The sequence below is a fragment of the Sus scrofa genome, chromosome 8 (genome assembly GCF_054392235.1).
Source record: "Sus scrofa isolate SSC_HxYL_T2T_F1_AM1 chromosome 8, Sscrofa_HxYL_maternal_Yorkshire_Landrace_v2.0, whole genome shotgun sequence".
Classification (NCBI taxonomy): Eukaryota; Metazoa; Chordata; class Mammalia; order Artiodactyla; family Suidae; genus Sus; species Sus scrofa.
The window spans coordinates 41397179-41424581 of NC_139390.1; the positions used below are offsets into that span (position 1 = coordinate 41397179).

The window sequence follows — 27403 nt, forward strand, 5'->3', positions numbered from 1 at the left end:
CAGTCATTAATAATGACCGTCTTTCAATATAATCCTGTAATATGAAATGTTCCAATGACATACTTGTCATGATGTTTTATTATTCTTACTTAAGTAGTGTATAATGAATGCTAATATGGAGGAGTTAATTGCTGCTATTTTTAATTTATGTAGGAAAGATCCTGAATATAAATTTGATGGTAATCTTTGATTTTTTCCCCCCCCTCCTCTCCTGAAACCAGCAGACTAAAGCACAGGTGAAGAGGAATAGCTGGCATCAGGGTGACTTCAATTTTCTGCGGCAGGAAAGGCTGACAATCAGCTCAGCAAGAGTTAATGATTCTGGCGTGTTCATGTGTTACGCCAATAATACTTTTGGATCTGCAAATGTCACAACCACCTTAGAAGTAGTAGGTAAATATCTCTGGGAATGTATAAAATTACTGGTAGTAGTCAATGAAAAAATTACTAGATAGTTTCCTTTTTCTGTTAATAGAATGTTGAACAGATTCTTAGGTATTTGATTATCGCTGAATGAATATATTGCTTCATTCATTCATTCAGTGATAATGAAATACCTAAGGAAATGAAAGAAAATGAAGGTTGTAACCTTTTCCAACTAGAGCACAAAAACACATTCTACCAATTGAGTGGAGGGAAAGCTGCTGGAACATTTTGTTTCTCTGTTCACCCCCCCCCCCCACAAATAAAATGTAAGTTGAGCTCTTCCAAAATTTCTAGTCCTTGCTAAATGACTTGAGTTTAGCAATGGATGGTGCCTTTCTCCATGGAGGAGCTTGTATGCTTTTTCAGTGAGGCTCCCCACCCTTTCGGTTTTTCATTTTATGGTTCATGGACTGCAGCCGCTTTGTAGCAGAAAGGGCTGAATGGAGCTTCTCCTCCTCAGTCCGCCCCTGACCTCACCCTATTCTCCAACCACATAGGCTGTAGCATAAACCTTTGGGAAGGCAGCCTCCCCAGGCATGGGTGAGTGGTTCTACAGAGCATAATCTGAGACCTGGTAACCTGTGCACTTCACCCCATCACACCTGTTATGCACAACTGATTTAGTCTTCGTTGCCCTAACAATCTCACTCAGTATTTCCCCAGCATCTACTTAATGAGAGCGGAGTGTGGTGTGACGTCCAAGATGTTTTTGATGTACTGAAAATAATAGTGATTTTAAAATTAGTTAACTTACACTTTTTTTTGTCTTTTGCATGTTGTTTGCATTTCATCTATTTTTTTTTTAAATTTAGGAGTTCCCGTCATGGCTCGGCAGGTTAAGAACCTGACTTGTATCCATGAGGACATGGGTTCGATCCCTGGCCTTGCTCAGTTAAGGATCCGATGTTGATGTGAGCTCTGGTGTAGGTCACAGATAACGGCTCAGATCTTGCATTGCTGTGGCTGTGGTGTAGGATGGCAGCCACAGCTCCAATTCGACCCCTAGCCCGGGAACTTCCATATGCCACAGATGTGGCCCTAAAAAGGAAAAAAAAAGGAAGTTTCATTCAAGTATCGTTGATTTATAATGTGATTTCTGCTGTACAGCAGAGTGACTCGGTTATCCACGTATATATTCTTTTTCCTATTCTTTTCCATTATTGTTACAGGATATTAAATATAGTTCCTGTTCTCTGCAGTAGGACCTTGTTTATCCATCCCATACACTAGTTTGCATCTGCTAATCCCAAACTCCCAAGCCTTCCCTCGCCCACCCCTAATCTTTTTTTCTTGCCTTTTTTAATGCAACCGTTTTCTCAGTGCTTGACTTTGATGAAGTACTTGTAGGGTGGTGAAATTCTTCATCATGAACACTAATAAAATGACGTGATATTTGTTTTCATTTCTCTCCTTTCCCTCATATTCCTTCAATAATTTATCGGGCAGTATTAGAGGCCTGTGATTTATCCCTCAAGAATCTCAATGGTTTGGGCAGTTCTGCTCATGTTGTCGGAAACAGTATCTCACCAGATGGAGTGTGGAAAAGGCACTTTCCTGACCATTACAGAGCCAGCCCAGAGAAATGATACTACTCTGTCCCCAAACATGGTTGTGAACCATTTATTAATTGGAATAAAAGGCTTTGCTTTTAAAATATTAAACTCCATAAGTGCTAATTTGCTAAGTTGATTAGGGAGCATGTTGATAGATCAGCTTCAGCTCCAGAAAGCAATTAGTAAGGATGTTTTGAGCATATCGTTGTATGTAATCTGATTTTGAAAATCCATTCATCAATTTCCAAGAATATAACTGTGTAACTGGAAAGACTTGGGGCCCTGAAATCTGAATCTGGCTCTGTACTCTTTTGGCAGCTCATTGGGATGAGACAAGAATAGGAAGAGACGAGGAGGAAAGTACTGTCTTGAGGGCTTAGAGTAGGACTTGGTCACGGCACAGGGTGGCGCCTACCTGGTTTTGAGTTGGGACTCTGCCCCTTAACTTTCAAGGGCACCCCACGTGGACTCTGCCTGTGTTTTTTCTTCAGAGAAACACTGCCTCTAACTCCCAAGGCTGTGGAAGAAAGAAAGGCAAGAGATTTTATACATGTACCTGGCATACTGATTGCTCTTCATTCAAGGTTAATGTATCACTAATTTTCTTTCTCTCTCTCTCTTTTTTTTTTTTTTTTTTTGTCTTTTGTCTTTTTAGAGCCACACCCATGGCACATGGAAGTTCCCAGGCTAGGGGTCGAATTGGAGCTACAGCTGCCGGCCTACACCACAGCCACGCTAGATCCGAGTCGTGTTGTGACCTACACCACAGCTCACAGCAACGCCGTATTTTTAACCCACTGAGCAAGGCCAGGGATCAAACCTGCAACCTCATGGTTCCTCGTCGGATTTGGTTCTGCTGAGCCACGACGGGAACTCCAGTGAATTACTAATTTCTTCATGCAGATGTACTTGAAAAAAAATCACCATTTATATTATAACAACCCGGGTGGAGTTCTTGGATTCTAGCCGTTCTTACATTTCATGAATCTGAAATTCTGTCCTACTATAGGACATAAAGCTATGTTGAGTAAACTAGACTATAGAAAACTCAGGAGGAACTTTAGTATTTTATGATGGTGATTGCGAGAGAAATCAGTACAAAGACTATTGTCTGTAGTATTTGAATATTTTGCATTGTGTGGTATCTTTGAATGTATGGCTTGGAGTACCTAAATATTTCATGTAGCATTCACATAAAACATTTATGTCCTCAAAATTTAGGCAGTTCCTGTCCTGGCTCAGCAGAAATGAGTCCAACTAGTATCCACAAGGATGTGGGTTCTATCTCTGGCCTTGCTCAGTGGGTTAAGAATCTGGCTATAGCGCTGATTCGACCCCTAGCCTGGGCACTTCCACATGCTGTGGGTATGGCCATAAAAAAAAAACAAAAAAAATTTTTTTTTAATTAGTTTAAGGAATGGTGGTGGGATACCATTCATGATTCAGGTTTAGAACTAGGTGGTGGTTTGCATCTCTGATTTCATTTGGATGATTTTTGATTTTCACCTGAAAAATAGTTTTTCCATTGGTACAAAGGACAGTTGACTCCATTTTTTATTCTGAATCTGTAGGAAACGAAAGGATAGTAAATATTCTAATGACACCTTCGTATGGGATATCAATATTATTTAACCAAACAGTGCTGAAGATAATGAATGGCCATTTAAAATGTTATAATTAATTTTCAAGTTTTGAAAAATAAGTAGAAGAATAAGATTAAAACTCTTCCATAATTCTACTCACTTGATATAACCATTTTAGGATTTGGTGTACAGTTTGTATTTTTCTATGCAACAGAATTTTATTTTTTCTATTTAGGGCCACACCTGCAGCATATGGAAGTTCCTCAAATCAGAGTTACAGCTGCTGGCCCACACCACAGCCACAGCAACGCCGGATCCTTGAACCCATTGAGCGAGACCAGGGATGAAACCCATACCCTTGGGATGCTAGTCAGTTTCTTAACCTGCTGAGCCACGATGGGAACTCTGCAACAGAATTTTAATTACATGTACTCCTTTATGTTCTCTCTTTCTCACTTCAAGTGTATGGAGACTCTAGGGTATGTTACAGTAAGAAGAGGACAGCCTTGGCTTCTCACAGACCTGTCTTCACATGTAGGCTCTGCCTTTGGATAGCCAGTTATATGGCTTTCCAGAACTTGATTTTTTTTTTTTTCATCTATAAATTAGGGGTTACAAGTGTTCTCGTTTAGTGTTGTTACAAGATTAAATATTTGTCGGAGTTCCCGTCACGGCGCAGCGGAAAAGAATCTGACTAGGAACCATGAGGTTGCAGGTTGGATCCCTGGCCTCGCTCAGTGGGTTAAGGATCCGGCCTTGTTGTGAGCTGTGGTGTAGGTCGCAGACACAGCTTGGATCCCTCGATGCTGTGGCAGTGGCATAGGCAGGCAGCTGTAGCTCCAATTGGACCCCTAGCCTGGGAACCTCCATATGCCGCGGGTGCGGCCCTAAAAAGACAAAAGACCAAAAAAAAATGAGATTAAATATTTGTTATAATTATTAAGTAAAATGTATGCTAAAGTCCTCAGGGCAGTTCTTGGCACATGGTAAGCATTCCATAAATAAAGGCTATAAAAATAATATTGGTAATGATTTTATAATGGTCTTTTTCAAGCTCTTATGTTATTATTATGGAACCATTTCTAAAGACTGCTTTATTTACTTAACTAGTTCTCTGTTTTCTCATTTTAAAAATTGTGACTAGTGCAAATAGCACTTCTTTTTACATATAGCTAGCTACCTCACCAAGAAGAGGTTCTTGGGGGTAATAGTGAAAAAATAGATAATTTTTAAAAGTCTGTATTGTTAACTGTTTTCTAAAAAAAGTTGTGCTAATTTACAATGTGCTACTTTTACTACACTTGGAAAATTACTGCATTTATTTCAAGTTGGTTTTGCTATTTTTCCATAGAATGGATATACTTTTTTTTTTTTGCTTTTTAGGGCCACATCTGTGGCATATGGAGGTTCCCAGGCTAGGGGTTGAATCAGAGCTGTAGCTGGTGGCCTACACCACAGCCACAGCAATGCCAGATCTGAGCCACGTCTGCAACCTATGCTCATGGCAACACCAGATCCTTAACCCACTGAGTGAGGCCAAGATCCAACCCGAAACCTCATGGTTTCTAGTCGGATTCATTTACGCTGCGCCATGACAGGAACTCCTACATTATTTTTTAACAGCTTTGTGGAAGTTTGACTGTTTTTAATATGTGAAAAGGGGTGCCTTATGTAAATTACTAGTTTATTTTTTCCTTCTGTATTTTCATGTCTTTTTTCTAATTGCATTCATTTTCCTACATACTGACATTTGAAAATATTTGTGATCAGATTTGTCTTTTATGATTTTTTTTTTCTTCTGTTGCATCTAAAAAGCCTAAAAAACTGCCCCCCTCTCCTTTGCCCTGTAGAAGTTTGGTAGAAGTCCCTGTGGTTTGGTTAACGATATGGTTTCATTGTTAAAATGCTGTCCTTGGTTTATCTGTGATATATGATATAATAAGACAATTTTTCTTCAAATACTAAATGACAGTCTTTCAATATTTTCATAGAACATTGGTGCTGTCTTCCCCTTCTTGATTTTCGATATCTTTTTATAATATATACAATTATGTTGGATCTGGGAGTCCAAATACTTTTTAGCCTACCGAACACCAGGGCTGGTAGTTCTGGAAGACATAAGATGGTGATACATCTTGTTTTTTTTTTTTTTTTTTTTTTTAAGTGAAGATAAAAGCTTTTGTCAAGATTGTATGGATAACGCTTTCTTTCTGTTTCATTCTGCTCTGATTAGATAAAGGATTCATTAATATCTTCCCTATGATGAATACCACTGTGTTTGTAAATGATGGCGAGGATGTGGATCTAATTGTTGAATACGAGGCGTACCCCAAACCTGAACACCGACAGTGGATATATATGAACCGCACTGCCACTGATAAGTGGGAGGATTATCCCAAGTCTGAGAATGAAAGTAACATCAGGTAAGAAAAGGGCCTTGGAATTCCTGCTGTGGCGCAGCGGAAACCAACCCAGCTAATATCCATGAGGACGCAGGTTCAATCCCTGGCCTCACTCAGTGGGTTAAGGATCCAGTGTTGCCATGAGCTGGGGTGTAGGTTACAGACGTGGCTTGGATCCCGCATTGCTGTGGCTGTGGTGTAGGCCAGCAACTACAGCTCCAATTGGACCCCTAGCCTGGGAACGTCCATACGCCACAAGTGCGGCCCTAATAAAGGGGGGGGGCATGTGCTGGGAACGATACACCCACCCCCCTCACTTCCTCGTGGCTTACCGGGTCCTGTTTCTGGGACCTGTCACCGTATGTGAGGACAGCTAGTGCAGAAGTTTGAGGTTGCTTCCTGAATCTTCATCATTTCATTTCGCCCTGTATTTAGAGCACACAGAAACGTCCTCAGTTTTCTCATTTTTAAATTGGAGGATAGTTCTCTCCTGGAATTCTCGGGGTAGTTCAAAGTGGCGACTTGCATATACTAAAGACACAGTAAATAATTCTCTTCGGAGAAAGAGGAATGTCAGTGCCTTTAATCATTTTAAAAAAACTATAAGGAAACTAAGAATCATTAAGCCTCTTTGGGCCAGGTGGTGAACCCAAGTTTCTTTTACAGCATTTGATCCTCAAAAAACATTTATGATGACTATAAGTAGTAGAATAGTGCATGTGCTTTTTCTTGCCCTATGCTGTTCTAAGACCCTTATGTGTGTTAAGTTATTTGAGCCCCCGCAAGCCCTTTGAGGAAGCATTCTTGACATCCCTCATTTTTAAGAAGAGGGATCTGAGACCCAGATGAGTCATTTGACCAAAGCCAATGGCTAGGAAGAGGTAGGTGCCACGTAGAGTTGGTACTTTACTAGGCCGGAGCTCTTAGCTATTGGAAGAGCGTGAGTAAGAAAGGAAGCTGTCTGGGGTGAAGGTCTAAGGTTGGGAGGAAGAGGATGGATTGGGAGGTGTCCAGCCTTCCTCTTTTAAGGAACCAGTGATGGAAGGGGTGGGAGGGAGGGAAGAGGAGCTGATGGTGCTCTCAGGAGTCTGGTTATAGCAGTCAGGGTGGATGGTAAGAGCCAATGCCTTTCAAGAGGGAGGTGACCTCAGATTGGGGTTTGCTGAACTGGAGGTCCACTGTGGGATGGATGTATGGAAGGTCAGGTTCCCTGGATGCAGAGAGACAGAGCTGGCAGGGAGTCGGGGGAGCAGGGTGGGGAGTGGGAGGGAGGAAAGGAAGGATGTGAGTGAGCTGTTATCCCGTCCCGGGGCCACTCGGACTCGGGGCGGGGGGGACGACTCGAAAATAGGTCTGTAGAGGAAGCAAGCCCAAGATGGAGAAGTCTGGACGAGAGGTCAGGATCTGAAAGTTGTGAGCAGGCAGTAAGTAGTTTTCAGGGGAGCCTGGATTGCCCAGGCAGTGCGTGCAGTGCGAGGAGAGTCTGAACCAGCTCCTGCATGTGTCCGGTTGGTTGTGGGGTTCGTGGGGATCGAGGGTTGGTTGTACTGTGCACTCAGTCTACAAAGCCATCCATGGGGACCCTGTTCTGAAACAGCAGCTTTGGTAGCCAGTGCTCCGGGGGTCACTCCCAAGAAGCAGGGAAGGTAGGAGGAAAACCAGGAGATGGTGGTGGTGGTGTTCTGAGAAGGAAGGTGAGGGCAATGGCATTGACCTTGCCGCTTGGCCCTGAAGTGTCTGCTTGGAGATGCCTGCCAGTCTGGGGCTTGGCCAGGCAAGTGCCATTACAGCAAAGCAGGGCAGGCGAGTTCAGGACTCTGGTGAGAGGACCAGGGTGGAGAAGGATGCGGCCCTGGGGACAGTGCAGGAAGAGAGAGAGGCTGCCGTGTCCCTGAGGTTGGTTGCTCTATGCTGAGAAAGCCTTTCCCCACCCTGTATTCTCACGCCAGGCATTTGTCCTAAATGAACTATGTATGTGTGCATTTGCATTTCTTAATGTGGATCTTCATCCTGAATTAATGAGCTGCGTCTGTTTGTCCAAAGCAGGCGTGTATTTCCTGGTAGAAGCTGTGCAACAGACACACACTCCAATGCAGGCCACCCATAGGTGACTGATGGGCTTGTCCTTTCTTTGCAGATATGTAAGTGAACTTCACTTGACCAGATTAAAAGGGACCGAAGGAGGCACTTACACATTTCTCGTGTCCAATGCTGATGTCAATTCTTCTGTGACATTTAATGTTTACGTGAACAGTGAGTAGAACGGAGGGCTCTGTATCTTTGTATTTCTTATTCTTTTAAGTTGTGGCTCATGTTTATAACTGCTGCCACACGGAGTTCATTGTGTACTGGGTCAATACTGCTTCATGATAATTTTGACCTTAGCAAAGACCTTGTGGTTTGGTGGTTGGAAGCGTGTGTATGAAAACCAATTCCTTGCCCTACATTTCACCGACCACATGACCTTGCAGCCGCTGCTGCTCAGATGCTGGGGGCTGCCTTTGAAGTCAACAGAGGAGGCACAGAAGTTAAAAATAGTAGTTTGAGGGAGAACGTATTATTATTGATTGTTGAAATGGGGAGCTGGAGGTTGAATAGGAGCTGGATTATGGTGTTGGGTGGCAAAGAGATGCTATCAAGCCCTGACATGGTTTCTTTGTTAAGTGCTTTCTCTTTGGGATTGGGGTATTATTTGTGTTTAGATTGTTCTCCTGCTGGGATGAATGCAGCATCGATCAGCTCAGTGGGTCCCTGCCACTGGGGACCGTGTGGGGATTGTGGGAAAAGGGAGCAGGTAGTTTAGGGTGGGAGAGGCTGGCTCTGGATGTGGGAAGCCGAATACTGAGCCCTGCATGGCTCACACCCCACAACATCTTGGGGCAATGTGTCTGCACGGAGGCTGAGGCCCAGGAGTGCGCTCACCAGCTGGGGCTTTTGCCCAGTGTAGGGCCCACTTGCCTTTTCCAGGAAGGGCGGCAGGTGCCTGCCACAGCCCACCACCCGCCAAGGGACCAGGGACGGAAGGGCTCCAAAGACATGGATTCCCAAGAGACTGGCCCACAAAAGGACCATCGGAATGAGCCATCATGGTGGCAGAGGGAAGACACAACTGGGAATAGTTCCTGGAGAAGAGTTTACACTTTAGTAAGGGCTGAGCCCTGCATGTATGTGGGGCTGCAGGATAGGAGCCACTTCCCTGTCCTCGAGGAGCTTAAGATTTCCTCCGTGGAGTGGTTTTCCATCATGACCTCACCCATGTTACTGCTCACCTGGAGGGGGTGGTGGTGGCTGGAGGTGGAGCGTGATCCCTTTACAAAGGAAGTTGAGAATCAGTAAGCAAGCGACACTCCCGGGGCGGGGGCCCTTCTGATTGCTAATCTGGAGTTGTCAATTTCAGCATTTTCCAAATCGTTATTTCCTAAACAAAGTCTTACCATTTATTTAGATAAAGAGAAGGACATCGGTGTAACTATGGGCCTTCTCAGTGTCCTTATTATGCTGATGTGTATTATGCCTGCCGGGGAGGAGGCATGGGATTGAGCATATACCCGGAATTCCTCTGACCACAGGACTCTCCTTTTCCAAGGGAAGCTTGCTAATTAACATCTCAGCTCCTCAGATCAGTTTTGATTATATGCTATCTCATCGGCCTGCAATGCAAATATCTCTAGATTGATTCGGATGTTAATCAGAGGAGCTTAGTGTATTACACATGGGCAAAATTACCTGCTGCTGAAAAATCTTAATGTTCAAGTAATTGAAGAGGTGATTGCAGGTAAATCAGTGTCTATACCAGCATCATATGCGTACTGTCCATACAAAATTTTATTTGAGGTGTTCTAGTGCAGTGCTTCTCAAACTGTCTGTGGTAAAGGACCTTCTGTGTCTGTAATTTCCGATTTGTTCTGGATCACTACTTCTTATAAAGTCAGAACTTTATAAGAACGGATCTCTAGAAAAGTGACATGGAAAAGAACAAAGACATATAAAATCCAAGAATGGATTTGTAAAAAATTACTATGGGAGTTCCCACTGTGGTGCAGTGGGTTAAGAATCTGACTGCAGTGGCTCAGATCCTTGGTCTGATGCAGTGGGTTAAGCATCCAGTGTTGCTGCAGCTGTGGCTCAGATGCATTCTCTGGCCTGGGAACTTCCATATGCCATGGGTGTGTGTCCCCCCCCATTATGAGATTCAAAAGATATAAAAATTAAGTTAAGGGAGTTCCCTGTTGGCTCAGCAGATTATGGATCCAGCATTGTCACTGCTGTGGCTCAGGTCACAGTTGTGGTGAGGGTTCTATTCCTGGCCTAGGACCTTCTGCATGCCACAGGTTCAACCAAAAAAATGAAATTTCTTCTAAATCTTGGTTTACTTAGCCTGTGGACCAGCACCTACTGGTAATGGACATGGCCTGCTGCACAGGCCTCTCTTTGAGAAGCTTAGTAGTTGGGAATTTTATAAAATCATGTCATTTGCATCTCTTTTTCTCTGGCTTCAAGGCCAAGAGCACATTAAGATCTGTCTCTTTCCCCCTTTTTTTCCTGCTTCCAATTGCCAGCGTGTGGTCTGCTGCTCATCAGTCATGAGTCATTGACCTTAGAAAGGCTGCTCTGAAGTCACCCTTACTTTTTTCTCTGGGTGACAGAATCGCTACCATTTTACTTACCAGCCTAATTTGCCATCTACAGGATCAGTATTAGTCACCTCTGCTGGTGAACTCATGCCTGTTTGAAACTGGATAGGAAATGATCTTTCCAAATGATTCTTTCTCATAGGAGGCCTTTTCTTTCTGTATTTGGGGGCCTGGATCTCAAATACCTCCTAGCATTGACTGAGCTCCTGCTTCATGGCAGTGGGCACACAGATGAGGGTGTGTGGTTATCTGCCCACTTAGCTTAAGCTCTTCAGGGGGTCTCTTCAGTGAAGTCAGTTTATTGCAAAGCACTAAGCTGACTAAAGGCATTTGATATGCTTGCCTAGCACATTGGATTTCTTGATCTCCAAATGCTTTGACAGAGGTAGTGTTTTTGTGTGAAACTTAAATTTGCTGCTTATGAGGTATGTCCCAGTTGCTCTTCACAGATAGAGTTAGTTCATTTCTTTGTTGATTTTTATTGCTTTGGATTAAAAAAAAAAAAAAAGTCTAGTTGGTGCTTTCATGGGGGCGAGACTTTTTTATGTTAAACTTTAAAAGCAAAAGTTAACAATAGTTTAAAATTTTAACTTGAAGCCATTGTGTCCATTTTGACATACCATTATTTTAGCTAAGCAAAATATATATGTAGATCTGCTGCATGGCTTCTTCTGTAAATAAGCTTAGCCCCAAGGATGAAAGGAATTGCGCTCTGCAAAAACTCCACTGAATAAAAATCAGAATAATAAATGCAGGTTATTAATGTAGAAATTCAGGCACTTTTACTCAGTGACAGGGATGCATAATTGCTTAATGGATTCGGCTGTGAGAAATGCACAGGAAAATCCTTGATTTTGAATAGTTAGATGTTTGGTGGTTGAAGAATCCATTTGTTTGGAAAATCCCACATGTAGCTTTGAGTATATTGTGCATCTGTGTGTGTTTGTGTTTTAGTCACTTGTGTGGGAGGCTTTAAGAGAAAAATATGTACATGTTAAGTTTGAAAATGTTTTAATACTGACTTTAACTTATGTAACAAGTCAGGAGTTAAATGGGTCTGGTAGGTTGACTCAATGACATTTAAAGTAGTTTATGATGGCCAAGAGCTGTAACATGGTACCATGTTTGAGCAGAACTTCTGGTGGAAACTGATAGAAGTTTTTATTAAAAAATGAAACCCTCAAATCAGTGATTCTTTGTATTGAACTTACATTACTATAATTACTCTTGAATTGCTTTTTGAAGATGTATACAGAAATCAGATTCTTCATTCTAAAAGGAATTTTGATATCTTTGATGAAAATGGCTATTTGTTACCCTTTCAGGTCAAACTTGGGAGGAAAATATAGTTTTAAGAAGTGTGTAACTACCCAAAAGTGCTTTATTTCTTTTTTTCTTTTTTCTTTTTTTTTTCTTTTTAGGGCCACACCCACAGCATATTGGAGGTTCCCAGGCTAGGGGTTGAATCAGAGCTACGTCTGCCAGCCTACACCACAGCCATAGCAACGCAGGATCCAAGCTGTGTCTGACACCTACACCACAGCTCACAGCAATGCCAGATCCTTAACCCACCGAGCGAGGCCAGGGATCGAACCCGTGTCCTCACGGATGCCAGTTGGGTTCGTTAACCACTGAGCCATGACAGGAACTCCAAGTGCTTTCTTAATAAGGACTACTCTTTCCAAAATTCCTGCAGATGTTAGAAAAAGTGACATCACTCAGATTCTGTAGGTAGCCTGTGATTCTTGATTTGAAACTCATGGTCTCTTTGGTTATAATAAATGTCATACAGTAAGGATTTTTTTTTTTTTAAATCAGATCCAGGAGAAATAAAAGGAAAACATGTATTTTAACCCTGATCATCCGCTTGGCTCTTCTCTCTCTCTCTCTCCATCACACACACACACAGACCACATATTCTTTATTTATTCATCTATTGAAGGACATTTAGGTCGTTTCCATACCTTGGCTGTTGTGAATATTACTGCAGTGAACATGGGAGTACAGATAGCCCTTCGAGATAACAGTTTCGATTTCTTTGAATTTATACCCAGAAGTAGGATTGCTGGAGCACGTGGTGGTTCTATTTTTAATTTCCGAAGGAACCTCTCTACCGTTTTTGTAATACTTATCCCAATTTACATTCCCATCAACACAGTGCAAGAGTGCAAGGTACGAGAACGCCTTTTTTTGGGAGTTCCCGCTGTGGCACAGTGAGTTAAGAACCTGAAGGCAGCAGCTCAGGTCTCTGGAGGCATGGGTTCCATCCCCCACCCTGCGCCTTAAATTAAGGATCCATTGTTGCCATGGCTGCAGCATAGGTCACAGCTGCGGCTCAGATTCAATCTCTCACCCCAGGAACTGCCATATGCCACAGGTGCATCCATAAAAAGGAAAAAAAAAAAAAGAAGAGTTCTCCGTTTTTCATATACATCCTCACCAACCCTTGTTTTCTCTTGTCTTTTGGATAATAGCCATGTTGACTGGTGCAAGGTGATACTTCACTGTGATTTTAATTTCCTAGTAACCTAAAATGACATTTCACAATGTTACCTGGGAGTTCCCATCATGGCTCAGTGGTATCAAACCCAACTAGTATCCATGAGGACGCAGGTTTGATCCCTGGCCTCGCTCAATGGGTTAAGGATCTGGCGTTGCTGTGAGCTGTGGTATAGGTTGCAGACATGGCTTGGATTCTGAGTTGCTGTGGCTGTGGCATCAGCCGGCAGCTGCATCTCTGATGTGACCCCTAGCCTGGGAACTTCCCTAAAAAGATTAAAAAAAAAAAAAAAAGTTATCTGGTAGCATTTCCAGATCAGTATTACAAATTTAAAATTTGTGGCCAATGATATCTTGGGGTAAATAGATCCCCCTCCAATCTGCAAGGTCTGTCCTTTAATAAGACCCCCTAGTTGAGTTGAGAGTATGATGGTAGTTAGGTGGTGGTACAGGAAGGAAGGCAGGAAAAGTAAGGTCTAGAGAAAAGGGCTCACCTTTCATCTTTGGGCTTCTGTGGAACATAGGTAATGTTAAATCTTGATTGATGTCCAAGTGACCGCTGCACTCTGCACTAAATTAACTCTCAGAATCACCAATTTCCCCTCATTTATGGCAGAGTGTTAACAGAGGGTTGAAACAATTTAAGGAAATGCTAAATAATGTATTATTTCTAAACCACTGCATCATATAATTAACATCCTGTCCATGTATAAGCGATTATTTATAGATCCTACGGTCTATTCAAATCAAAGTAATAAATCACCCATCAGCGGAGGCCTTTTGATGGGGATGTTTCCCTTTGACCACGCTTGCAAAATCTGGGCTGCCTTTGATGTATATTGGGTCATAGTTAAATCCAGTTATGGATGGCTAACCTAACCTTCTTCCACGAAGAAGCTACGCTAAGTGTAGCACTCGGCAAATAAAGCACATGGGCTGCCCACTATTTGCCGCAAGTGAGAGTGGACTTATCTGGACAAGGACACAGAGAGAGAGAGATGGCTTTGGACGGCTTGCTAACCATGCATCTGGCCCCCCACCTGGCTGGAAGCCTCATGGACTTTATCCAGGAGAAAATAATATACCCATACCCACGGTGGATTTAGCTTCAAGGACTATTCAGTTTGGGGTTCGGGGTGCCTTTCGAGATTGTCATGTGTAGAGAAAGCAAAGTCACTGGGACTTTGGCTCTTTGGAATGTGGAAATGTTTTCCCACCTCTTATCCTTTTAGCTTTTCTATTTCCATTTTTAAAGATGATAGTACCTTCCAAACACTGGGGTGTCCAAACCATGTACTTTGTTTGTTTGTTTTTGGCTATACCAGTAGATGTAGAAGTTCCAGGGCTAGAGATTGAACTCAAGCCACAGCAGTGACAATGCTGCATCCTTAACCCTCTGAGCCACCAGGGAACTCCCAAACCATGTACTTGTGTTAGAGGGTACATTTTAAGACTTACTGCTGACACAGTTATCAAGTTTTGCTTGAGAGGCGTTGCTCTTTAGTAGTTTTCTTTGTTCCTGTTAGATAGATTCTATTAGACCTACTTCTATATTAAATTATTGGTGTGTTTTTTTGTTTGTTTTTGTTTTTTTGTTTCTTTGTTTTTTCTTTTTAGGGCCACACCCATGGCACATGGAAGTTCCCAGGCTAGGGGTCAAACCGGAGCAAATGCCGACCTACACCACAGCCATAGCAACCCTGTGGAATCTGAGCCTCATCTGTGACCCCACCACAGTTCACAGCAATGCCAGATCCTTTAACCCACTGAGCAAGGCCAGGGATTGAACCCACATCCTCATGGATACTAGTCGGGGTCACCACCAATGAGCCACGATGGGAACTCCAAATTATTGGAATTCCTAAACATTAAATAAAGCTAGTGCTAAATAGAGCTCCTTTCTGATTTGTTTACTTGCTCTGAAAGAGTTTGCTGTAAGGCCACCACAGTGCCAGAATGTAGGCTGGTTTGTGCAAACATTTGTATACCCGTGTTTTTAGATTAAAACAATTTTTTCTTATAAAAATGGTAAGTGAAGGGTAGAATAACTAGAAAATAGAAATAAGCAAAAATAAGAATCAAACAGGTTTGAATTGCACCTTTTAATGTTTATTTACATAGGCCACAGCGGCAACCTGAGCCGCTGCGGTGACAGCGCTAGATACTTAACCCACTGCGCCACGAAGGAACTCCCATGGTATCACTTTAACATCTCATCCCATGGATATTTCATAATTTCTTTAATTCATATCTGATGCCATTCTGAGACATTGTGGTATATGAAGTGGGATGCTGAGATGACATGACTGAGTTGTTAAGAAACCCATCAAATGAGTATTTAAAGTTTTTAATTATCTTGCTTAATCTCAATTGATAAAGTTATCATTTGCAGTATCTCTCAGGCTCCTGTGTCTTCAACACTTGTCATGGGAGATACACTGTGCTGGCTTACAGGACAGTTCCAAATTGAGGCATAATTTTCAGATCTTCTTCGTATGGATAGCTAATCTATGTAAAAATAGTTGCTTGTCTTTCTCCATTAATTTTTTTATAGGTAATTTGAAATCCTTGACAGTATCTGAAGTCTGTTTTTATTTTCCTTTCCTGAAGTTGAAATGAGTTTTTGTTCTGAAATTGCTTGGGAGATATGAGACTTGTTTTTGATGTGACACTTTAATATCTCCTTCTTATGACGAGGATCTCTATGGATGTAAGAAGTGCTATAGACATTTAAATTGGAAGAAAAAAAGGGATAGCATGGCAGCCTACTTTTTTAAACTTTTTTCTTTTTTGGTCTTTTTAGGGCTGCACCCACAGCATATGAAGGTTCCCAGGCTAGGGGTCTAATGGGAGCTACAGCTCCAGCCTACGCCACAGCCACAGCAACGTGGGATCCAAGCCATGTCTGTGACCTACACCACAGCTCATAGCAATGCAGGGTCCTTAACCCACTGAGCGAGGCCAGGGATCAAACTCGCATCCTTATGATTACTAGTCAGGCTCATTAATCACTGAGCCACGACAGGAACTCCCAGGTGGCCACCTACTTTTAAAGTAGAATTTGATTCTCTTCTATTTTGGAAAAATTTAGGAAATGTGTTGCTATCATTTTCCCTTCATGTCTCATAAGAAAGTTGGCTTGGCAGGGTGTGTTGCTACCTTGGGGAATCCATTTAAACAGGGAGCCAGTTCGAGGACAGGGTGACCCAATGACATCGTTAGGCCTTTTGTTGGTGTGGTCCGGCCGTTCTTTCATGTCTGTGGTGGAAAAGCAGGAAAACCGGGGTACGTATGGAACCCTGGAAACTTCAGCTAGAATTGACCTTGGACCTGGGACCTACTTTTCTAAAAATAGCATGAGGCGTTCCTATCATAGTAGTGGAACTTGTGCTCTGTGGAAATTTCCTTTCCATAGAAAGCCACATGTGTTTTTACTTCAAATTCATTTATAAATGTATACGGGGTCACTTATAATGCAGTGGAAATTGACATTCATCCAAGAAGAGGTACGTAATTTTCCCATGGGCCTTGTATCAGTAACCCTTCTCCTCCACTTCTGGATTATGCAGCAAAATGAAGTCACTACTTCGAGAGAGTAGAAAAACAGCATTTTATCACATGCCTGCCCTCCTTGGTAGCAGGTGGGGTTGTGTTGTGATGTGTGTGCATCCCCCCTCCCATGTGTGGGTCCCCTGGTGATGGGGCTCCTGTACACTGAGCACAGGGATTCTGGCTGAGGAAGCCTTTCTCCAAGTCCTGTGTTATTTTTTTAAAACTACCTTTCAGGATGGGGAGCTCTTGTTCATTGATGGCTATTGAGAATGGGGATTGGGAGTTCCCGTTGTGGTGTTGTGGCAACAAATCCGACTAGGAACCATGAGGTTGCGGATTCAATCCCTGGCCTCGCTCAGTGGGTTAAGGATCTAGCACTGTGGTGAGCTGTGGTGTAGGTTGCAGATGCAGCTCGGATCTGGCGTGGCTGTGGCTGTGCTGTAGGCCAACAGCTATAGCTCTAATTCGACCCCTACCCTGGGAACCTCCATATGCCGTGGGTGCATCCCTAAAAAGCAAAAAAATAAATAAGTAAATAAAAGGAGAGAGGGAGAGTAGGGATTGGCAGACTGACTGTAGCCCTCTGGCCGGATTTGACAACTGTCTTGTTTTTGAATGGCCTATAAGCTAAGAATTTTTCGTTTCTCTCTTTTCTTTCTCTCTTTCTTCCTTTCTTTCCTTCCTCCCTCCCTCCCTTCTTACAAAAAAAAAAAAAAAATCAGGTTTGTGAGATGTGAAAATAAATGTCAAATTTCAGTATCCATAAAGTTTTATTGGAATACAGCTGTGCACATTTGCTTGCATGCCTGTGACTACATTTCTGGTACGGTGGCAGAATCAAGTATTTCGTAAGAGAGACTCTGGCCCACAGAACCTAAAATATTTACTGTCTCACCCTTTCCATTAAAAGTTTGCTAACCCCTCGTTTAGAGCATCAGTTCATTAGGATTTTTTTTTTTTTTTTTGTCTTTTTGCTATTTCTTGGGCTGCTCCCGCGGCATATGGAGGTTCCCAGGTTAGGGGTCTAATCGGAGCTGTAGCCACTGGCCTACGCCAGAGCCACAGCAAAGCGGGATCCGAGCCGCGTCTGCAACCTACACCACAGCTCACGGCAACACTGGATCATTAACCCACTGAGCAAGGGCAGGGACCGAACCCGAAACCTCATGGTTCCTAGTCGGATTCGATAACCACTGCGCCACTACGGGAACTCCTCCGGATTTTTTTTTATTTAATAGAAATCATAGACACTGCTAACCATTGCTAAGATGCAGGAAACTGCAGCTGAAGTTTTGTTTTCATTTGCTGAACAGGTTTCCATTGAAGGGCCCATGTACCAGTTTCTGACTCCCTTTAAGAATATATAGGAGTTCCCTGGTGGCCTCGTGGTTAAGAACCTGGTGTAGTCACTGCTGTGGCTTGGGTTGATTCCTGGCCTCAGAACTTCTGCATGTATGGGCGTGGCCAAAAGAATTTAAAAAAAGAATGTATCAAATGAACAAAAAACCAACATGTATTTTCAAAATATCTACTCTGGAGATTTTTTTTTGGGAGGGAGGTCTTTTTGTGTTTTTCTTGAGCCGCTCCCGCTGCATATGGAGATTCCCAGGCTAGGGGTCGAATCGGAGCTGTAGCCACCGGCCTTCACCAGAGCCACAGCAACGTGAGATCTGAGCTGCGTCTGCAACCTACACCACAGCTCAGGGCAACGCCGGATCCTTTAACCCACTGAGCAAGGGCAGGGATTGAACCCGCAACCTCATGGTTCCTAGTCGGATTCGTTAACCACTGCGCCACAACGGGAACTCCTGGAGATTTTTTTTTTATAAAGTATGACATTCTTTTTATACGTAAAAGTTCACCTGAGTTTTCTTTAATACTTTTATTTCAGTTGATTTAAATTCCTTTAGTATAATGACATTAGAGCAGGAATGTGGATTTGATCCAGACTGAAATCAGGATAGTGACAACTGGCTACTAAGCATTGCTATATTGCTGTTAAATGTCACTAGATCTACAGTTGTAAAAACAAATTCATTCTTAGGATTCCTTTTCATTTAGTCTTTTGTTACGTGGAGACTTAAGTCTGTGTTCTTTGCTGATTATATATAGCATGTGAGCCCATGTGCAGTGGTAGGAGTTGGTGGTGGTGGTTAGGGTGAGCAAAGTACTCCAGTACCATACTCATCGAAGTACTGTGCTCATCAAAGTACTGTACTCCCCACCAGTTACTTGTATACCTCCTCCTGCCCCCACCCCCAGCTCCTGCTATCTGTGCTGTGTTCTTTAAAATTCAGTTTGTTCTCGCCTTCCGTATGGACTTGATAGTGGTGAAGAGGAATATTTTTTTTAAGATCACATATCTGTGGGATAGATCAGCAAATGGTTGGGATTTTTAATTGCATGAGCAATACATTTGCAGAAGAATTCTAAGTACTGTGAAATCTGCCTACGAGCCGATCAGTGTTGGTGGAGACAGCAGAATGACTCAGGTCCACAATGCTTTGAAGGGAGATGAGGCTCTTCTTTATCTCCACAGGAAATACATAACTTCTACCCCTCTTAGGCTTATCTGAACCTCCAACTTGGGAGGAATTAGGGAATGTGTCATTTGGGATACTGCTGATTGCGGGAAATGTAAGAAAACACAGCTCAGACTTAACCTGGGGAATTGCAGGGAGTTATGTGTCTTTAAAAGCAAAATGTATATTTAATGCCTTAGACAGTGCATTGAGGCACTTAGAAAATGCAGATGAGCCCAGATTTTCATTTTTAGAGGCAGAATTATACCTAGCTCATTCTTTATGCATTAAACATTTTTGTAGTACAACGTGCTGTGGACAGCCCCAATCGTACTCGTGTAATAGCCTTTTCAGAATGAGGTCTCTTGTCACCAGTGTTAGGGACAGAGCTGGAATTGGGCTGAGGCAAGAGAGATGCAGCAGTTACAGAATTTAAGGAGGGGCTCCCTCGAGCTGCCAACCTGTATTTGCAAGACCCCGAGGGTGAGTGCCTTGTTCAATTCCTTGCCCCAGATGTTTAGAGATGCTCTAAACATGCCCGTTGCTAGGTCAGATCCTCAGCCTATTAAATCTCTGGGATTGGGGCCCAGGAATGTCCATTTGAACCTCTTCTCTTGGTGCTTCAAATACACATTGACATTTGGGGGGCCCTCTGAGCTTGCTTTGCCAGCCTCAGGTCCAACAGGACAAAAGCCGCCCTGCTCTCCTCGGGTTACAGTTGGGGTAGTAGCTTAAAAATCTGCCTAATTGGAGTTCCCGTTGTGGCACAGCAGAAGCAAATTGGACTAGGAACCATGAGGTTGCAGGTTGGATCCCTGGCCTCGCTCAGTGGGTTAAGGATCCAGTGTTGCTGTGAACTGTGGTGTAGGTCGCAGGCGTACACCGTGAGCAGATCCCAAGTTGCTGTGGCATAGACCGGTGGCTACAGCTCTGATTAGACCCCTAGCATGGGAACCTCCATATGCCGAGGGTGCAGCCCTCAAAAGATCAAAAAAAAAAAAATCTTCCTAATTAATCAGCACTCGGGAACAAGTAGGCCAGCCGGACCATACCCTTGCCAGCCCTGGCTGTAGTGTAACTGCTACCAGGTGTCACGCTGGAAGGCTTGGATCTAGGAGCACTGGTAACCAAGGCTGAATGTAATGGATTTTGTAATTTTCAGCTGTTCCAAATTTTTTTTTAATTAAAAATGGCTTATAGGTTTTTTTTGTTTTTTTGTTTTTTTTTTTTGTCTTTATAGGGCTGCACCCGGGGCATATGGAAGTTCCCCGGCTAGGGGTTGAATCAGAGCTGTAGCCACTGGTCTACACCACAGCCACAGCAATGTCAGATCTGAGCCACATCTGTGACCCTACACCACAGCTCACCATAGTGCCAGATCCTTAACCCACCAAGCGAGGCCAGGGATCAAACCTGTGTCCTCATGCATACTAGACACATTCATTTCTGCAGAGCCACGATGGGAATTGCGGTTTTTTTAATTCGTTCTGTATTCATTGTAAAGAACAATTAGAAAATAAATCCAAAGAATGAAATAGAAACTATCCATAACCCTACTCCCCAGAGGTAACCACCACGAACATCGTAAGACATCCTTTCAGGCCTTTTTTTTCCTTCTAACACTTAATTCCACTAAAAGTCCATCGCATAGCATTAGGAAGAATGTGTGACAACAGGAAGGTGGGTACGAGGAAATATGTCTTAGGAACCCGATTCCCATTTGAGTCTTTTCCACTTATCTTTGCTGCTCATGTGTAGACCTCCCCCTCATCATTAATCTCAGTATGGGGGAAAAACTCCCATGGCCAGGTACACACGTGGATGCCTTAGGTCATGACCCACCATTGCAAAACTAGTGTAAATCATGCCCCTGACACAGGAAAGCCACCATCAGGCTGTTCTTTGAGATCCCTTCTTGGGACTCTAATCCGGTTCCTTTGGAGTCTAAGGGACTTTTCCTTTGGGGGGACTTAATCATCCAACAGCTCTTCCTGCGTGTCTGCCATCGGTCAGATGGTCAGACGCACTTGGTGCCAAACGGACTTTCAGTAAGACGTGGTCCTTGACCTTGAGAACATACAGTCTGATGGAGGAGGCAGGCCGGGATATTGTATAAGCACACCAGGTGCTCTCAAGTGCTCCGGGAATAGGGAGGCGAGTCCAACCAACTTGGCTTTGGAGAGTTGAGGGTGGCTTGGAAAAGGAGATGACACTTGAATTGAGTCCAGAGGGACCTGCCGTATGGCGCCTGTAGTCTTCAGCAAATAGCATTCTCCCAAAGTTCCACTGTTTTTTGTGTTATGTCCTACTTTTTAGCCCGATCACACAGTCGCCCATGATAATTAAATGAAAGTTGCCAGATGGATGCTTTCGCAAGACGATGGCTTGTCTTCTTGCTCTATTTGTGAAAGCTGGCATTGGATCCAAACTCTCAAGGATGTCCCTACCTTGAGGTTGCTTTGGGAGAGTTGTTCTTTTGTGTGTTTTGGCCAAATGGCCTGCCCATCAGCAGGACCAGGTTGAATGACAGGTGGGTGTGCCACGCATGTGGACTCTGATCCCTGCCAAGTCATTTTGCCTGCAAGGAGGTGAGGTGCTGAGAGGTCATTCTATACAGAGATGTCATTTATCAGTGTTACCTTCCTTCGAGCCCATAAGCTTCTGATCTCTCAATCTTTCTTTCTGACCGCATGTATTTTCCCAGCAATTACATTGTAATCGATGTCACATTACCACTGTATCAGGTTAAGATGCATACACATTATGCCATCTTAAAGAAGCAACTTTTAGATCAATGAAGAGTATAGAATGGCAATTACAGTTAACGTAATTGGTGCTAGATTAATCAGGGCGGGAAGGTACTCTGAATAGAAAAGAATAAGCGAATATTAATAAATTTGTAACAAATAAATTGCTAATTTATTTATTGTTTCATTTCTGACTCAGTTCTTTGTGTGCTCCATGTCATTTAATTGTCACAACAATTAGAATAGATTAATTACCAATTTATTAGATTTTTCTATTGTTCACATGAGGAGACTTGGCGGAGGGCAGAGAACCGCTCCATGTCAGGTCTGTGTACCACACATGGCTGCTCACAGCTCTGTTCTCAGGCTTGGCGTTGGCATAGGTGATGCTGTGTGTATCAAGGATACAGGGCAAGCTCATCACCATCCCTGCCATCAGATGCTTCCTGTGTAGTTTATTCATTTTTCAAAGGGTTAGAATCCTTCAGATACATTGCCGGTAGAACAGCTGAACTAAGTTCGTCTTCCATTCATTTTAGAAATAATTTCAGGAATTTGCAGTGCTTTAGGGCACCTTTGATTGAATATCAGTTGATTATTGTAGTTACATAGAAATGTCAAATTAGAGCATTCCTGCTGATACAGTTTACTTTTTCAGTGATTGTACTTAGAGATATGTGTGACTAAAACTCTCAGGCTGGTTTCCTCTTAGAATTTTCTGTTCCTGTTTTGCATTTGAAATACAAGTTTGGAGTTAAAAGCCCATATTGTGTTTAACTCTTAGGCTTTGTCTTCTCTGTAAAAGGGTGATTCAGCTCTTTATCAGCACCACCACCCCTCCCGTACCCTCACCCTCCAAACAGGGAAATTTCCAAAGGCAGGGAGCTTAATCTTTTCCTGTAACTCCTCTTAATTTCACCTATTCCGGTTCCTGCTGGAACTTGAAATTCCTATGACAGTTTCAGTAATTTGAAATCCTGATGGCAGGAATCCTTTAAACTAGATTTCAGGGTTCGCTGATGGCCTAGTGGAGCTTGGGGTCAGTCCCTGGCACGGGAATTTCTACCTGCCATGGGCATGGCCAGAAAACAACAACAACAAAAACAAGGGAGGAAGAAAAAAAATACAACAGTTGAGAATCCTGGGGTCCTGATTAGAAGCTGTCTTTCAGATTCCCCCTCACTAGAAAGAGAAACCTTGCCAGGCAGTCCTGCCACCGTTGCCATCCCTGGGACAGGGACATCTTGGGGACCCCTGCATCCCTAGGATGTATAGTCTACCCAGGACAGGGAGATCTCTAGGACCCCCACATGTGCAGGATGGACAGTCCACCTGGGACAGAGGGATCTCAGGGACCCCCCCACCCGACACCTGCAGGATGGGCAGTTCACCTGAGACAGGGAGATCTTGGGGACCCCCTATGCCCGAAGGATGGGCAGTCCACCCGGGATGGGGAGTTCTCAGGAACCTCCACATCCCTAGGATGGATGGTCCACCCCGGGGGCTGGGCAGCTCTAGCAGGGAAAGCCTCTCTGGGTCAGAACCTCTCATCCACCTCCCCGTGCCTTCCACGCACTGGTCAACCTCCCCTTTGAACTACCTCCTCAGGGTCATCTTCAGCCTCAAGAAAGTTTTTAAGGATTGGCAGAGAATGAAGGGAGCCTCGGTTCCCTTCTGCTGAGGTTCCCCAGCAGTCTGACATATGGTCACTTCTCTCTTTCTGCAGCAAAACCAGAAATCCTGACTCATGACAGGCTCATGAACGGCATGCTCCAGTGTGTGGCGGCAGGCTTCCCAGAGCCCACCATCGATTGGTATTTCTGTCCAGGCACCGAGCAGAGGTGAGATGATTATTTTGGGTACCACTTAACATGCATGAGGTGAGGACCGCAATTCACTTGAATTTCAAATATGTTTTCAGATTTAAAAAAAAAAAAAAACACAACTCGGTTTTGATTAATTTTTTTTCTCTCCATGTGGCTTTTTAGAGGGCATAATTGCTATATTTTTCTGGGTAGACATTAATTTTGTTTGCTGGAAAATGATTACTGAATGACTTCTCTATTTTGGTGGTTATCTTTTGGATTTATCATGCAATTTCCAGCCTGCAGGTAGATAAAGCAATTTTCCAGGACAGAGTAATTAGATTTCCAGTCTATACACAGGAGGTAACGTGTGTGGGGGAAATGTGGCTGTCGTTGTCATGAAAAAAATTACCTCGGGAGTTAATTGCCAAGTTACCAAAAAGTAATGATCGCACAATTAACCACGTGCATATGGCAATGGGAAGCAACGTGTTTTAGAAAGGTTTTCTAAAAAAAAAATAATAATAAAAAAAATTTTTTTAAATTAAAAAAAAAAAAGAAAGGTTTTCTCCTTGATTAGGTGCCCGGCCCCTGAGCAAAGCACGTCTGGCCTTGTGCTTCCTATCCTTTGCCGTCCATACGTGAGCCTTCAAATTGTCCTTTCACCTTACCTGAAGATGAAAAATGGAGTCAGCATTGCTGTTTTTAATCCATCGAATGCTATTTGACACTCGGGCTTTAAAGCCCAGTGTAACATCACAATTGAATAGTTATGGTGGTAATAACAGAAATTTCATTTTCCAGAGAATAGACCTCTTTAATCAACACCACGTTGGAAGAGGTTATTAGGATTATTGTTTTCAGCTGAGTTTTAAGGAGCGTTTTCTTTGGGGAGTAAAGCGGGGCGGGGGGTGGGGTGAGTCAGGATCCTTGGAACGTATATGCCCTCAGGGGAAGCCACCTCAGTAGTTTTGGACACAGGTTAAACTAACATTTATGGAGCACCAACTATATATAAGTCGGGCATAGGTCTAGTGAACAAAGCACACTCGAGTCCCATTTGTGAGTTTATATTCTAATGGCAGAGATGGGCGGCAGACGAAATAACTACCACGTGCCAGTGTTACACACTAAGGGAGAAAGTAAAATAAAGTAAGGGAATAGGAAATTGCTGGGCATATGGGGGGGAGTGCAATTTAAAATAGGGTCATCAGAGTTCCCTTTGTGGCTCAGTGGTTAATGAACCCGACTAGGATCCATGAGGATGTGGGTTCGATCCCTGGCCTCACTCAGTGGATTAAGGATCCAGCGTTGCCATGAGCTCTGGTGCAGGCCATAAACTCAGCTCCGCTCCCGCATTGCTGTGGCTATGGCATAGGTCAGCAGCTGCAGCTCTGATTCAACCCCTAGCCTGGGAACTTCCATATGCCAAGGGTGTGGCTCCAAAAAGAAAAAAAAAAAAAGAAGAAGAAGAAGAGAGACTCAAAGTTCTCATAGCCTTCTGCTGGGAACCTATCCAGTAAACTGAGTGGAGCCCCCAAATGATCACAATGGTACCCACACCCATTTGACTTTCTTCCCCAAAACTGTCCATCATCATGCAGTTTGACATATTAATGTACTTTAACATGCTGAGAAACCTCCCCAAGACCTCTTAACCTCATGAAATACCACCCAAATCCAAGAAAAATGTCAACAGAGATAGACTTATTTCTAAAGACTTGATAACAAGAAAAATAAAATAAAATAAAATAAAATAAAATAAAATAAAATAAAATAAAATGAAATAGGGTCATCAGAGCCCAGCTCCTGATGCAGTCTCCATCACCTGGGGCACCACTCCATCCATCTCCCTTCATAGAACCTGGAGCTGCAGGGTGCTCACTACCGGGGTTTGGGAGTTGCCCTGGCTTCATCCTTATAGACTTTACTGCTTTCCTCCTCCACACTCTTCCTTTTCAACCCTTCATACATCCTCTCCCAATTACTTCATCTGTAAAGTCTACTGGGTGTAGGATGTGAGCCCAGCCCTCTTCTTGAATTTATTTCTAATCCTTTCAATAACCCTCCGAAATAAGTATGAGCATCCCGGCTATACAGCTGGACGAACTGAGTCTTGGAGAGTTTTAAGTACCAGTCAGGAAGTCAGCGGAGTAGGTGTTTGAGCCAGGATTTCAAGCCCACGTCTCACTCCTCGCCCTCCTCTCTTTCTCCTCCCCCACATGCTTCTCTTGCTCCTGGTGCTGCAGAGGAGCTCATTCGTCATCACACTCTCAGCGGTAAAAGCGAATGTCTGATTATGAACCTCTGACTTAGTTTTAAAAGTATGCTGGGAGGAGTTCCTGCTGTGGCTCGGCAGTTAATGAACCCGATTAGTGTCCATGAGCTTGTGGGTTTGATCCCTGGCCTTGCTTAGTGGGTTAAGGATCTGGTGTTGCCATGAACTGTGATGTAGAGCTCAGATCCCGTGTTGCTGTGGCTCTGGTGTAAGCTAGTGGCTACAGCTCCGAATGGACCCCTAGCCTGGGAATCTCCATATGCCTCGGGTGTGGCCCTAAAAAACAAACAAAAAAACCAAAAACAGTATAAATAAATAAATGTAAGTACACTGGGAGTTCCCTTGTGGCTCAGCAGATTAAGGATCTGGCTGTCACTGCAGCAGCTCTGGTCACTGCTGTGGTGGGGGTTCGATCCCTGGCCTGGGAACTTCCGCATGCTGCAGACATGGCCCCCCAAAAAATAATAAATAAAAAAATATGCCAAGGGAGTTCCCATTGTGGCGCAGTGGAAACAAATCTGACTGGTATCCATGAGGACTCGGATTCGATCCCTGGCCTCACTCAGTTAGTTGAGGATCCAGCATTGCTGTGAGCTGTGGCGTAGGTCGCAGAGGCACCAGGGATCCTGCATCGTTGTAGTTGTGGTGTAGACCAGCAGCAGTGGCTCCAATTTGACCCCAAGCCTGCGAACTTGCATATGCTGCCGGTGCGGCCCTAAAAAAGAAGGCAAAAAAAAAAAAAAAAAAGGCAAATAATTTTTCTTCTAGTAAGCTTGAACTGCTGTGTTTTCCCCCTAGATGTTCCGTTCCCGTTGGGCCAGTGGACGTGCAGATCCAAAACTCATCTGTATCACCGTTTGGAAAACTAGTGATTCACAGCTCCATTGATTACAGTGCATTCAAACACAACGGCACAGTGGAGTGCAGGGCTTACAACGATGTGGGCAAGAGTTCTGCCTTTTTTAACTTTGCATTTAAAGGTAACAGCAAAGGTATATTTCTTTTTAATCCAATTTAAGGGGATGTTTAGGCTCTGCCTGCCATGTCAATCATGATTTTAAGTTCATTCCATCACTGGCCATGTCATTTCTGGTAATATCTACATTTCACATTTGATTGTCATCAATGTTTCATTCTGTATTAGTTTGTTAAAACCACGTGTGCACTAATTTTAACCATGTGCTGTATGTGTTTTATGCGTGTCTGCACGTATGTATGCCCGGATGTGTATATATGTATATATATATAATTAATCATGTGTTCCCAACTCTTTTTGTTAGAAAGGGGTAAAGAAAGAAAATAGGGGTGATAGACTTACATTACACCCAAACAGAAACAGAATTAGGGCCATCTAAATTTTAAAATTCAATTTAAAATGATTTAAATTATTACTTAAAATCAG

General features: G+C 43.3%; 1 protein-coding gene across 17 annotated transcripts in view; it reads left to right on the top strand.

Annotated features, from left to right (window-relative positions):
* Positions 1 to 27403, top strand: part of KIT (KIT proto-oncogene, receptor tyrosine kinase) — a 91532-nt gene that overhangs the window by 48863 nt on the left and 15266 nt on the right. For 5 of the 17 annotated variants that reach the window (XM_084970879.1, XM_084970886.1, XM_084970881.1 and 2 more), the window contains 5 exons: positions 225 to 393; positions 5796 to 5985; positions 8102 to 8217; positions 23645 to 23759; positions 26800 to 26993. In XM_084970879.1, the coding sequence (XP_084827005.1) occupies positions 225 to 393; positions 5796 to 5985; positions 8102 to 8217; positions 23645 to 23759; positions 26800 to 26993 (784 nt within the window). 17 annotated transcript variants of the gene reach the window in all.